General features: G+C 40.0%; 1 protein-coding gene across 1 annotated transcript in view; it reads right to left on the bottom strand.

Annotated features, from left to right (window-relative positions):
• Positions 1-9,116: 9,116 nt before the first annotated feature.
• The window catches only part of LGR5 (leucine rich repeat containing G protein-coupled receptor 5), a 90,183-nt gene continuing 84,846 nt past the window's right edge, over positions 9,117-14,453 (bottom strand). Inside the window, exon 18 of the mRNA XM_085044948.1 lies at positions 9,117-13,115. Coding sequence (XP_084901074.1) covers positions 12,025-13,115 — 1,091 coding nt within the window. The 3' untranslated portion in view covers positions 9,117-12,024. The remainder of the gene's footprint in view (positions 13,116-14,453) is intronic.

The raw sequence follows: 14,453 nt of genomic DNA, 5'->3' as shown, positions 1-14,453 counted from the left end.
TTCCTTTCTCTTCTATAATAGATTGTAAGGCACCTTTCTCTGCCAGGATATATTGGATAGATTTCAATAGGAAGATTAACACCATGAGCTGCACTGTTCAGAGCTCTGTACAGTCAAGAGAAGTCAAACTTTGAAAACTCTTGTTGGGACAGCAGGAAAAAGTGGAAGTACATTCTTTACATCACCTTACACAGACCAAGAAAACTGAAGCATGCTTTTAAAAGGCCGTGGCTCCAAACTGTGCAATTGCAAGTGTGATATCATCATTTCTGTAAAGTGAGAGAGGATCAACTAAAAATCTCTCTTCCCAGAGGAAAAACTCCATGTTAAATTATGATCACAAAAGCCTTAAGATAGCTGAGGCAATTTCTAAAGACAGCCGTGCAGTCTGTGCTGAGGGTTTAATGATGGATGCAGGGGATGGTGTATAGCAAGACCAAATCCTGGAGCAGGTGCATACTACAGTGCTTTGTTGTCTGAAGCCAAAGGCAGGATACTTGGATAAAGCCAAAAACTGAATTATGGGTAACAATCTTGTTCAGACTGCAAAGAACTTGTTTTTAGAGTGTATTTGTTTCCTTCAGCTGAGAAATACTGAGGAGGACTTGTGCACCAGCTCTCAGTGGAGTAGTTTTGACTCTGTAAGTAGGAAATCCTGCTTCCATATGTTTTTTGCTTGTAAAGCCCCTGCATAATCTGATGGATTGTCTGGAGATTACTGTGGAGAGAGAAAGATACCACGCCATATATAATGTAAGTGGATTTATAATTACAAAATGGGAGATAGGAAAATAACCAGTGGAATTCATCTGGGAGGCAAAAAGTGAATGTTTTTTGTCTGAAATCAGCACATGGGAGGGTCAGTGTCTGTGAAGTGCCAATGAACATAAAGCATGTGCTTTTATCACTTGTTTGGCATAATCTTTCCAGAGTTCTATACCAAGTTGTTTTTGAAGGCCTTGTGCCAGAGCTTTATCAGATCAACTGAGATCTATGGTTAGGCTTGATTATTATTTTTGTGTGTATTTCTGCCTTTTTTTTCTACCCAATTCTACTAAGCAGTCCAGAGTCTTTAAGTAATGAAAAGGGTTTGTGGAAGTGAAACAATGAAAACTGTTTCAACCTGGCCTTCTCAACTGGCATTTAGGGGGATGCAGAACATGGAGGTTCAACATCAGGACCTGAGCTCACTCTGTGTATTGAGCACTAATTTTTGATGTGGTGGAATCCTAACTTGTAGTATGTAGAAATAGCTGCATAGAGAATCATCAGCAGAAACCTGGAGTGAAGGAGCCTTGATCCAGTCGCAAAGCACCCACTAATGAGGCTGGCTACTGGGCCTTATCCAACACTGGGTTTTGTGTTTCCTAGATTGCAGGCAACTGGACGATGGAGTGGACTGGAAAGTCTCTAAGCAAAGTCAAGAAATACACCTAGTTGCCTTGGCTATAGTGCATCCAGTTCTGCTGGACACACTGATAGAAGGCTAAGCCTACAGCCTGGACTCTATCCCTCTAAATCATTGGATTTGTGCAAGAAACTCCAGAAAGGTTGGTTGGGTTAATGGGCAAGATACAGACTTAAGCCCAGACTAATAGTTCAACCTTTTAACAGGCTCCCTGAGATGGTGTTGGCTCATACTGTCCCAGTTTCATCTGGTGAATTAATCTCTAGATCAGACACTATTCCTGAGATGGTTTATGGACGGGAGCATCCTATTTTGAGGGAGAGATTGGAGTGAGTGTGTAAACCCAAACAATGCTTTGAGTGCAGACAATATCCCTGGGCAGTTAAATTTGCAGTACAGAAATAGCTGCTGTGTCTCAAGGCATGTGGCAGGCTGTGTGCTGGGCCTCTGGAGTCAGAGGAGCTCACAGAACCCAGCACACTGAAGCCTCCTGGCTTTTTGCTGGAGGGAACTGGGATCCTGGAAATACTGAGTGCTCAAAGTGCTGAAGATGAGATCCTGATGCCTCTTCCTGGAGGCAAGAGCTGGGCTCCTGGCACTTTCCAAGTGCTCTTCCAGCTGAAGCTCTTCAGTGCAGCTCACATCTCTTTTCCTCTGAGCTAGCATGAAATGTCAACCTTACCACAATTGTAGGGATTAAAAAACATGTATATAAACAGTTACACAGGGTGAAAGAGGGGATGCATTCCCAATAAAATTATTTTTGTGTAAGGCCTATAGAAACTGTGGTGGTGGTGATGGCAGTAAGATTCCAATTTAACTGAACAGTCAAATGTGTGCAGATTGAGGTACTTTCTATGACATTTCTGCTTTTGAGGAGTGTCTAAGTCTCTGGTTGTACGTCCTTGCTGCAATGTGCCCACCTGTACGCTTGCTGGACTGCAAGTATTTAGGTTGTACTGATGGGCTGTCAAAGTTGGCTGCAGTATTCGCCATCTTCCTGCCTTCTCCAGCACACTTTCTAATGTCCCACCTGGTGTATGATTTTGGAATTGTGAACTGTAACACATCAATGGATTCAGGACATCCCTGCCCTATCTTCAGCCTTCCAAATACTCTGGATTTAAAGCTTACCTTTTTAGGTAGCTGAAGAAAACAGGAATATGTGCTTTTTATAGGATACTAAATGCATATATATGAGTAACAGTGAGTGTCAATACACTTAGTGTCCTTGATTTCCTGACCATTCTTCTGTATAGACAGGGGAGTCCTCTGCAAATGATTTCTTAGTTACTGTTTTCCCAGATATGCTTTGTTGGGGTATTCGGCTCTGCCTTTGACTTTCCTGACATAATTTTCCTCATGCTGCTGATGAGATCCTTTTCTCTTGTAATGCTGGAGCCCTTTGATCAGGTTATCAGTTGATCTATTCTTTGATGTTTGCTTTCTGCATTTAAAGGGTTTTGCTGTGACTTGCAACCATCTTGCTCATCAGGGATGCTCTGTTTCAGATGGAAAACCATTGCCAGCCTTTTGTCCATCTCCACCACCACCAAGGCAGGAGAGGCTGGCAGTGTGCCTTCTGCCAGAAGTCCTCAAATTTGCACAGGGAGTTTTCTCAAAATGTCCCTCTGAGCCCTTCAGAAAAGGGAGGACTTACTGAAGCAGAAACTGAAAAGGAAAATGAGTTTCCCAGCAGCAGTGAGGCACACTTGGGCACATGGTGGCACTAAGTGCCTGGCAAAACAAGGCTGACTTTCTTCATCCAGCCCCAATCCTGCGACCTCAGAGCTACATCCCTGGTGGAAGAGGCAAAGGGCTGAGTATTGCAGGGCAAGACAAAGTAAGAAGTCCAAACTTCCAATAGGATATCTGGGAATACTCTCTTAGCAAGTGTCTTCCTCTGTCTGTCATCTGTCCTATGAATTCTGCTTCTGGTCATATCACACCCTCAAATCCCTCGGGGCAAGCTTTTCCTGGAGTGTTTTCTCATGTTTCCCTTGCAAATAAAGCCAGGGCACATTTCTGCTACCTTATTAAAACATCTATGACATTTATTGAAAATCTCTCTCATTTTAAAAATACATTATTTTTAAAAGGTGATGGCTTATTTTTAGTCTGTCCTTCTTCTGAATCTTTTGATGGCTGGTTAGTTAACATCACATTGGCAGCCTAAACGTCTGAGCCATAAAATGTGAAACTTTTAAAATTTTTTCCTTATGACAGAGGTATTTGGGGTAGAAAATCTGAATGACACGAAAGGAGAAATTTGCCAGGGAGCTCTAAGGGGGAAATAGAGCTGAACAATCTTTTTCTAATTATAGTAATAAGAGTGCCATTATCAGAAATGCTTCGTACTCTGTTGGGAAAGAGAGCTATGTTAATAGGAAACAAAGATATTTGATCCTTCATAGATCAAGGCACTTTTATGATGCTGCTGTCATTACGAAAGGCTCTTGGTGTAAGAGTGGTACTTAGTAGACAATAACTTGATTGTTTGTCACTTATTTAAAAAAAAATGTTTAATTTGTGAGGTCCCAGATTTGATGAGAAATGCTTCATTCTACCATAAAGCAACAGTTTTCAGGACTATGCTGTAGTTCACTGTCTACAAATGCAAGAAATTCCACTGTGCAAATAGGAATATTTGGTATGGGAATAAACATTTGCTGACATCCACTGAAGTGAAGAAGATCCTTGCAAAGCTTCTGAATTCTCCACTGCAGAGGTCTGTGGGCTTTTATATCCATTTTTCTCCTTTCTCTTTATGCTCACTTGTATTCAGGATATAGCTCTGAGAGTTTCCAACCAGGCTTTTACTTTCTGTGTTTTTGCAGTACTTAGAGCAGTCAGATGCTGGTCTGAGACCAAAGCTCAAAAGTGCTCTCCTAACACAGATAATAACAAAAGTGGAGAGAAATTGATACTGAGAACAGTTCACCTATGGCTCACAAAATTAATTTTTTATTGTTGTAAAATCCTCAGGGGAGGGGAGGAAATTGCTTAAAGACCTGGAAAGACCTACATACACCCACAGTCTTGTGTAAAGAATAGTGTCAAGAGAATGGGAAAAGGAGAGATAATGTTTTTCAAGGGAAAGCCAATCAAATTTCTTAGGTAGAAAAGTAATTTTCAGGGATAGAAACTAAATTATAAATACAGATATCTTAATTTGACCTGTATTTAATTTCTGTCCAAGATACTATTTCCTTTTCCTATTTAAATGGAGTGAATAGAAGAAAAAAGCTATTTGAATTTTGAAATCTGTCAGTTCACCAAATTTAACACTTGATGAACCCAATAAAATACAATTATTTATTGTTTTGTTTTCTACTGGCCCTTGCATAGAATTGAGCTTTCAGTGATTTTTTATAGAAATGCTTTGGTTTTGCCTGAATATCTTTATTGTCTTGCTCTGATTAATGATGCACAAATAGTATCATATGGTGGATACACACACATGTCCTTATTTAAGAGTGGAGATGTTTCTTCCCTGTTTCTGCAATACCAATAAAGGGTATTGTACAATCCTGCTGTGTGTCCAGTGCATGAGGCCATATGTGGTTTGCCCACTGTCATTTTGGTTTATTTTTGCTGCTTTTTTTGAATGAGGAACTTGATGACTATGAGATTTTTTTAGTGCTTTTGCTGCAGCATCTTCAAAGGCTATGTTTCCTTGTATTATTCCCCACAAAAAGAAACTCAATCTCTATAGAACCTCTCTTTGTTTGTTCCCTTACAGATGGGCAAACTTATATTAAATGCTCTGCTAGTGGTAATTTTAAGCCTAGAGCAAAGAGGACTCATGACTTTCAGTTGCAAAGTGGTTTTCTTCAGGAAGCTACGGAAGCTGCTTTCAATTCCAGAGGTGGCATTTCCTGAGCCAGATATTTTGGCACCACTCACTGCACAGAGAAAAGCCTCCAACATGAGAGCTTGGGCTGGAGAGCTGGGGCACTTTGTCCGAAGAAAACCCCAAAAGAATATTTTTCTGATATGCAGTCTCTATTTTTCTAAGGTAATTGCACAAGCTTTCTGGCCCACGGTGATGCTACAGAGTTTCAAGTCTGCCCAGACTTTGCCTCCCTGCCAAGTGAAAGTGTATTTTCTCTGACAGAGCACGTTGGCTCCTTGTCTTTTTGATAATGAACACATGCCAAGCTCTGCTGTCAGTGTTCCTAGCTTCCATCCTGTGTGCTTTATTGCCTTATTTCAGCTCAGCAAGAATGCCATTGTCCCTTAGAGACATATTCTTTAATGTCTTAGGACTTGGTGTCTTTAGCTCTCCAAGTCCTCTAGAACAAGATGGAGAAGCCCACCTGCATGGCCAGGTTGAACAGGACTGGGTATTCAGGGGAGTATAAGCTTTTCCAGAATATGCCCTGTTGTCCACACCTACCAAAAAACCCAGAAAAAAACCACAAACCCCAGCAAAAATCCTCTAACAAAAAACCCATGGGAAATCCCAACAATTTGGAGGATTATCTGTATACTGGGACAAATATATGTCAAATGAAGCAAAACTCCTCATACATTTCATTCACAGTAAGGCATTCAATTATGTCAGGAAACTATTTTCCCACTACATGCATTAAGATGCTGTTATGGCCCAATCCACTCCACAGGTTTAGGGGAACATTGTTTGATTCACTCTGGAGGTTGCACAGGACAAACAACAAAATTCTCAGGAGGTTCAATAACAAGCTAACATTAAGGTAGAATAAGGTACTTGTCACATTTTAAAACAACATCCAGACAAAGTAAGGAACTTCACAAACTTAAACATAGCCACTTTTAACTTATCCAGACATAAAAAGGCACTTATAAAAAGGCACTATGACTAGAATTTTTTAGTCTGGCTTACAATATGTTTTGAGAAAAAGAAGTCAGGGGAAGAAAGAGAGAAAGAGAAAGTAGAGAGGAAGAAAAAGGAGGGAGAAAGGGAGAAAATCACCATCCTTGGATGCAGCAATGAGATTTGATTGTTGCAATTTAGACATCTGTTGGTTGAAGTGATCTGGTAGTCTTGATCTGCCAGGAGTGGGGGAAGCCCATGAAACACAAAGTCCAGTGGGTTTATATATGCTCAGGCTCAGTGGGAATGCCCAGGTACCTCCCCTGGGGGGGGGAAGTTTTACACTCTCTGATGCAGAACTGTGGGTCTCTTGGGCACTTGAGAGGTCTTTGATGGTTTATGACACCTTCTGAGACATGACAGCTGCCTCTCATATCAGCACAGTTGAGCCAATTATGCCCCATCAGAAAGGATGAACCTTCAGACCTACCTGGGAATGTCCCAGTACCTCCCCCACAGGGGAGTTTTACACCTGAGCAAGTTATGTAATGTAGGACATTGGCATGACAAAAAGCACTATCCCATCTCCCAGGATCTGCCTCTTACCAGCCTCTTCCCTTACCTGGCTCAAAACCCTGTTTGTAGGGTGGAGGGTGTGCACCCCCTCTGCACCCTTGCATGTCCTTGTCAGCAAAGCACCTGCTGCTTTTGCAGATAGCCAATTGTTTGAGCCACTCACCATCAGCATTTCAGTGCCTCTCACTAAAGCACTGATTGCATATTCTAGAATCCATTCTCTGGCCACACAAACCTCTCTGGAATTCATCTTCATAGTCAACCAGAAAAGAGACCTAGAAGGGCTTCCCAGAGGGCTGTGGCACTTCCTATGGGAGATGAAACACCTGTTTTAAGTAGAAAAATCTCCCCTATTATTTTTTTCTTAGAAGGCTGGGAGAGCTCCTTCCTCCAGGAATAGGTTAGTTCATAAATTAGAAATGCTGATAATAACTGCAGTGACCTCTATAGATAGTCTGAGAAGCTGTTATGCATGGAACCAAATTAATAACTGCAGACACCTGTCCAAACAGTGATTGCATGTAGAGAATGACACCAGATGCAAAAGGAGATGTTTGAAACTTCCTTCAAGAATTAGTTTTGGAGTCCTGAGACCTTCAAGGCTGGCTGCAGAAGGCTCTGGTATGTGCATGCATAAAACTTAGTGGTATTTAGATTCACAGATGGACAGTTTTCCTCTTGTAAACAAAGCATATTTTTTACTTGACAAGTGGAAGTGTTGCCACCTGTGAAAAAATTAAATAGGGACTTTTGAGTGGACTCTTTGTCTGTGGCTATGTTTTTTAGAAATCCTGGCTGTGGGCCAGCTCTCAAGAGGAATAATATTAATGTTTGTTTTTCTTATGACGGAGATCGGGTCTTTAGATAATTTTCACAATGCCACAACAGTTTTTTTTATGGAGAGAATATACTTGTGTTTCCTGTGTCTCCAGAGTCACTGGAGCACAAGTCTGTGATTCTCATTATATGAACAAGATGTTCTTAGTACCTTTTCTTTACAGTATCCTTGCAAGGGTTAGGTATAACACATGGAATCTTGTCTGCTTTATTTATTAGCATGGGTAAATTTGCATTTTTCTTTAAAATTTCTAATACCATATAGCTGGGATTCTGTTCAAGCAAAGACATATGAAGAGTTCAATCAGTTTTCTGGGCTTAGCTTCACATTATTTTTTTACAATACCATTGTTGCAGGACAGACTGGTCCCTTATTTGGCACAGGTTAATGAAAGAGAACATGAGGTGCTTTTTATGGCTGGTGGAGATGCTGGTCCCTCCCTTGCAGGTGGAAGCTCTCCTGGAGTTTGAGAGCTGTCTTCTGCAGCACCTGAGCATCCCAAATAAAACTCAGTAATTTATCTAGTGAGCCAGAGTAGTGGCATGCTCTGTCTGCTCTCCCTAAATAACCCATAGCATGAGCCTGCAGTAAATTCACCTTCAGCTGTTAGTGCAGAGAACACTACACATCTTTTGGGGAGAAGTCCCTGTGCACATGTGATAGCACATTGCCCAGAACACCAAAGCTGTGAGCTTAGGCACTACTGCTCACCATTTGGTACTTAATAAAATCTTCCTTCCACTTATCAAGATGTGTAACTTTGGTGCCTCTTTTTCCCTTCTGCATTGAGGCTTTCACCAGCCAGCCCATTCTTCCTTTGCAGGTATTCTCTTTCCCTTCATTATTCAAGTTCTAGTATCTTCCTCCTAAAATAACACAATTTCATTCTTCCTTGTGGTTCCTGGCTCTAATATTACTTACACTGTGTGGTGCAAACATGCATGTGAAATCATCTTTACTTGCTTGTGTTCTCACCGCTTCAAATGTCCTCAGCCATCGCACTGCTTCTGTCTCTTTGTATCCACTCTGAGCTCTCCATCCTTCACAAAACTCCATCCTGCTTCTTAATATCCCATAAAACTCCACCCATCTGCATCCTGTCTCTTGAAGCCCTCTGTCATCCCTGAGTTATGCACTCCCCTATGCTCTTTGTCATGCTTCTGTTTTTTACCTCCTAAAGATAATTAATGACTTTCTTACTCCGGTGCTCTTTTGGTTCTGTCCTATCTCAATAAGACTATTCTAAAACTCACCCAAGAAACTTACTTCTTCTCCACAGGCCCTTCTGGCTGAAATTACCTTCCCCAGACTAGGTGCCTTATCTACCCTGAGAACCTGCATGCTCCTTGTTAAAATCCATTTACATGCAGAACAGTTTTACTTTCTTTTTTAAAAAATCTTTGTTACTTGCCATATAAATTCCTGATTAAATAATTGCTTTCTGAGGTTACTGTAAGTATTAGAATAACTTGGGAAGGATTAATTAAGAATGCACACCATTTTGTGGGGTGTTAGGTCATGATTAAATGCTCTTTACTGTGTAGTCACATTTTATTACAACTTACATATGTTTGGAACACTGATAGAAAAGAAAGCATGTCACCTATTTACAATCACTACACATTTACATTGTATTATTTACAGATAATGAATTTAGTAACATATATGAGCAGAAAATATAGCAAATATCAATATGAAACTGTACAGGGCTTAATCTCATGTCCTTTACTGTAGTTGCATTTCACTGTAATAATAAATACAGTTCTATATTTACACATTTTACTTTAAAAATCTATTAAATGAATTTTAACAATTTCAAGTTTAAAATATCTGATCAAAATATTTCAAACATGCTTACAAAAATAAGACACAAAGCCTCTAGGACCTTCTGCAAGCTAAAAAAGTTCTGATAAAAGAAGCTTTCCTTAACTAGTCTTTAGAATTATTATTTTGCTTCTCAAATTTCTTTACAAACTTCTTAAATATAGCAAGCTGAAAGGAACCTCACTGACATTAAGCAGAGCAGCACAGATGGACCCCAGTTAAATTAAAGCTAAGTAAACATGGTAATAGGTATTGTGCAATGGTTGGCTGATCCTCTGTTTAATCCAAAGTGGTTTCAGGCATCGTTTCTGCAGCTGTGTGCTGCACTGCTTCAAAAGCCACAACAGATAAAGGATTAAGATAAGTACCCAGCTGACTTTATCATACATAATTTTGGAATTGGTTCATTTTTTTTCCCTGAAGGATGAACATGTCAGCCAAAGTCAACTGATGCCATCTGTAACTGCAAAACTAAAAATATGCCAGTGTGAATGAACAAGAAAATCAAGGCATATGCGTTGTTGGCAACAAATTCTTCATTGTGAAAATCCATCCTTGGAATCCCAGGAAGTTTTATATACAGGAACAGATGAACAACAGAGATCATCTGTAACTGATTACCTTAATTGCTGGGCCTAGCATAACCTTCCTAATGTTAAAAAATTAGTCTCATTCACCTGGAGGTTGAGTGGCCATTAACTGAGCCGTGAGTACTGGGATGTTATATGTTCCTCCTCAGGGAGTTCTTTTTAACAACAACAAAAGAAGTTAAATTTGTGCATTTTTCTGTCTTAAATGATCAGCTTACTTAAGCAAAAGGTGCCAGCTCTGAGAAAAGAATACTGGAGTATCCCCTGATGGCTTGGACAAAGTCAAAGAATTATATTCTAGGTTTCTCTGTTGTCTGTGATATTTTAACAGTAGACTTGGCAAGGACCTGAAGTCTTTTCTTTCAAACTGGGATGCTTCTGGTGTGTAAACATACATGCCTTGATTCAGCAAAGTATTAACAGATTTAAAGTCAGAGAACTCTGTTAATCTAATCAAGCCTTTTCCTAAAACGAAAGCCATCAGAAGTCCCCGAATTTCAACAGCTGCTCTAGTATCCTTTTTGGCAATATATCCAATATCAATTTAAAGATTTTTGGTGACATAATTTCACTAGCTAATGACCATCTCTTTCAACAATTTGCACCATTATTCCTATGCTGCATACCCCTAATGTCAATTTCCAGTTGACCTTACCAGACAGTCCTCCTCTCAGATGAGTAATCCTCTGCCTTCAAACTTCTGTATCCCAGAAGCAGCTACTTATAAACTGTGATCAAATCACTTATTTCTTAAGTCACTTTAAATTCATGATATTCATATCCTTTTCAATTTCACTATGTTCTTTACAGCATATGAATGCAGTAAGTGTTTGAAATACCCCAGGATTGCTTGCATCAGTGCTAAGAACACAGACCACACGACCTCTTCACTCCTACTTGATATTGCCTTAGCTAAGGATATTGGCTGTCATTGAAAAGAACACAGTGACCTTTACATCTTCAACTGACTAGTGACTATGAACTAGCAGCTTCCTAGAATCTCTGTTTCATGAGACAGAGATCATGCCATGAGCAGGACTACAGCTTTTGTTCCTAGACTAGTTACCTTAAATGAATGTCCCTGCGTGAGTGCCTTTGGTGTCCTTTAATAGTTCTCAGCATGCCAATTTTTTCATATTGATGACTTTCTATGTAGTATTTTCCTTCTTCAAATTTTATGAGACATCTGCCAATTTTATCATCAGTAGCTCGGGGAGTAATTCTACTGGCATGAAAGCAATTCAGGACCAAACTGTGCAGAACCTCATCAGAAAAATACCCATGTGACAATGCCTTGCCATTTACAAATACATTTTAAATGCCTAACAGGACTTTGATTAAGTTCTTTCACATCATGTTAATTTTTTAGCTTTAGCTGACAATTAAAAATGCTTTTTTCAACTTAGATGACTTCCAAAACTCAAACCCAATGCCAGTTAAACCATTTAATCAGCTTTATCAAACGTGGAACTTCATCAAAGGGTATTCTGCAGAAACCCTTACGACTAGAGGAGGACTACTTTTCCATTTAGATATCCCGCTGAACAAAGGCCATTCACAGATGCTTACAAAAACAGTCATGGCACTGAAAAACTATTATTAAAACCAAATTGCAATAAACAGGAAAAAAATAACACAACCCCTGAAAACATCAGGTGATGCTTTGAAAAAATGTTACAAATTTAATGTGCTATTTTTGCACTTGACCAACTGATGCCCTTTCTGAGTAGTGCTACTTTAAAACAGAGCAGCTGATACAACTGCACAAACCTCAGCAGCTTTCATTTCCTCTCTTCATCCCAGCATTTTGGGAGCAGGCTGAGCAGACTCAAATACTGGATTTTCAGCCTGCTGGAAGTTTTGTCCTTGTTTGTTTTCTGATGTGTGTCACAATAATATAGAGACACTCTCTAAGCTCATATGCACACATCTACGCTTACTTTTGGGATTAAAAATTTTGTAAACAGAGATATTTTCTGTGCTGCTGCTGCAACTAGCGACAGGGAACAAATGCTACTGATGAGAGATTGCAGCCTTCTGTCATTTGATAAGATGGTGGCATTAGCGAGCTGCTGGTGGGCATATCATACGATATGCTGGCACTCGTGAAGGTTACCAACGCTTGTGTTGAGTCACAAGATTGTTTTTCTATGTCTTCTGAATTCACAGAGATCAGACTAGCATGTTTTGATCTCCTCCATATCAAAGTTTGCTTTCGCAGGCTTCCCAAATCCTCCTTAAAGTGTGGATTGAAAAGTATATAAAGCAGTGGGTTTAGACATGCTGGCAGTGGGACAATCACTAGAAGTATTGACTTAATCACCTCTGGGCTGATAAAAGTGAGGTTTAGTAAGGAGGAAAAAGATAAGAAGGCCACAGGGCAATAAAGAATGCAATTAGTAAAAAGTAGCAAGGCTATATGTCTGACCATAGAGCAATCCCAAATGTTATCAAGTTCTCCCTTTTCTAAACTACAGTAGAGCCTTGTATAAGCAATAGTCATTACCAGGAAACAAAGGGAGTTCAGCAATACCAGTGCTACCATGTAGCCCATGGCAGTGGATTCTCCAAACGGCAGTGGCAAACAAAGTGGAGAAACCCCATAGTCGCTTCCAGTGACAAGTGGAATCACTGCAATGATCAGTGCCAACAGAAAGCAAAAGGAAATGGCAATTTTTACGCTAGCGATGGAGGATTTTGTTTCAAACTTTGTAGCGTGCTTGACCGAGAATGCACGTTCTAGTGCAGCCAGGGTGAGGAGGAAAATGGAAGCTTCGGAAGCAAAAATGGAGAGAAGGCCTGTAATCTGGCAACCAATTCCACTTTCCCACTGTGCTCCGTACTGAGCAAAGCTACCAAAAGTTGATGCATCCACGCTAGCCAGTACTCCGCTGGCCAGACCCATCAGGGCATTTACAATAGCTATTAAACCAATCAAAAGTTTTATGGAGGACATGTACAGCGGAGATCTGAAAACTGTAGCAGACACCAGTGCATTGCAAATAAAGGTCAAACCCACTATGGTCCACACTCCAATTCTGATCAGCCAGCTACCAAACAGATGGTCACATGGTTTGAAGGGACCTAAAATGACAAAAGAAAAAGGGTAAGGAAAACCCATGTAAACAAAAACAAACAAACAAACAAAGAAACAAAAATTTTGTGCTTTCTAATACACTAAAGTTCACACTTCTTGTAGATTCTAAGCACAGCCAAACAGTGAATTTTACTCCAAAAGAGGAGCCAGAAATTTGCTTTTCCTTTGGAGTAATCTGAGACCTTGATAACATGCTGCTAAATGTGGGATGCATTTTGCATTACTGGTGCACGAGTCTTTGTCCTTCATCACAAGTAGTCTATGGGTTTCTTTTTGTGCCTGGCAGTACTACTGCAATGTGAATGTCAACTCCTGTAGTTTCAAGAAATGCTGTGATATTTGTCAGTGTGTGAAAAAAGCTGAAAATGCTACCTCTCACTAAATTAGAACAGGTTCCTAATAAGTCCTGCTGAAGTGTGGTGTAAGGGATATGGACAGAAGCACTTTGGCTACCTTATATGTCATTATACAGTCCAAGAAAATTGTATCTCTCTTTGCATTTGGAAGTGCTGCCTTTTTGGATATCCTGTGTCTGAAGTCAGGTCATTATGACTGAAGCCTGCTATGTATTCTCATAGAATTGAGGGGCATATGCTGTGCAGTTGAATCTGAATGCTCTGCAGTCAGATAAAAACTACATATCTTGGTATGAGCCAGCAAAGCAAACCGTTCACCGTGGTCTGTGCTTTCCCATGAAGACATAAATCCTTCAGCTGAAATGACCTCCCTATACTACAGCTGTTGCCATTCAGTAAGGATAAGGATCTATGGTGTCAGTGTGCAAGTTTTTCTAAGATACTATTTGAAAAATCCAAGCTAAATTTTCTCTTAGGTCTGGTGACAACTTGAAGACAGCAATGTTTTAATGAACTCAGAACTTATATTTGGGGCATTGGAGAATATGTGACAGTCAAATGACTATTCTTTGGCTTTCTGCCTTTTCTATTTCTCTTTATACAACTTTTAAGGATTTACTATTATTTGCTGCTGCAAACAAGAATCATGGCTTAAAATGAATGCTGAAGTACAAGTTGTCACTTGGGGTTTTTCTGTTCTTGTTTCACAGTGAAAGAATGGCTAGTTAAAATGTTTGTTGAATCAAGTGAGCAAAACTTATGACCATGGCTGGCTACATTCTACAAAGAAAATGACAATGGTGGGTGTCCTTTGTGAGGGAGTGTGTTCATCAATGCAGTAGTGTTTGGTATTTCCTAGACATAGAATTAAACAGTGTGTTGATCAAGTTGCTCACATGTAAAGTACCTCTGTGAAGTTCAGAAGAATTGCTTTAGCTTTGCAAAAGACTGAGTGAACAAAGATTCTCA

This window comes from Lichenostomus cassidix, chromosome 1Aa (assembly GCF_008360975.1).
Source record: "Lichenostomus cassidix isolate B80296 chromosome 1Aa, HeHo_3.0, whole genome shotgun sequence".
Lineage (NCBI taxonomy): Eukaryota > Metazoa > Chordata > Aves > Passeriformes > Meliphagidae > Lichenostomus > Lichenostomus cassidix.
This window is presented reverse-complemented; position numbering and strand designations above follow the sequence as displayed.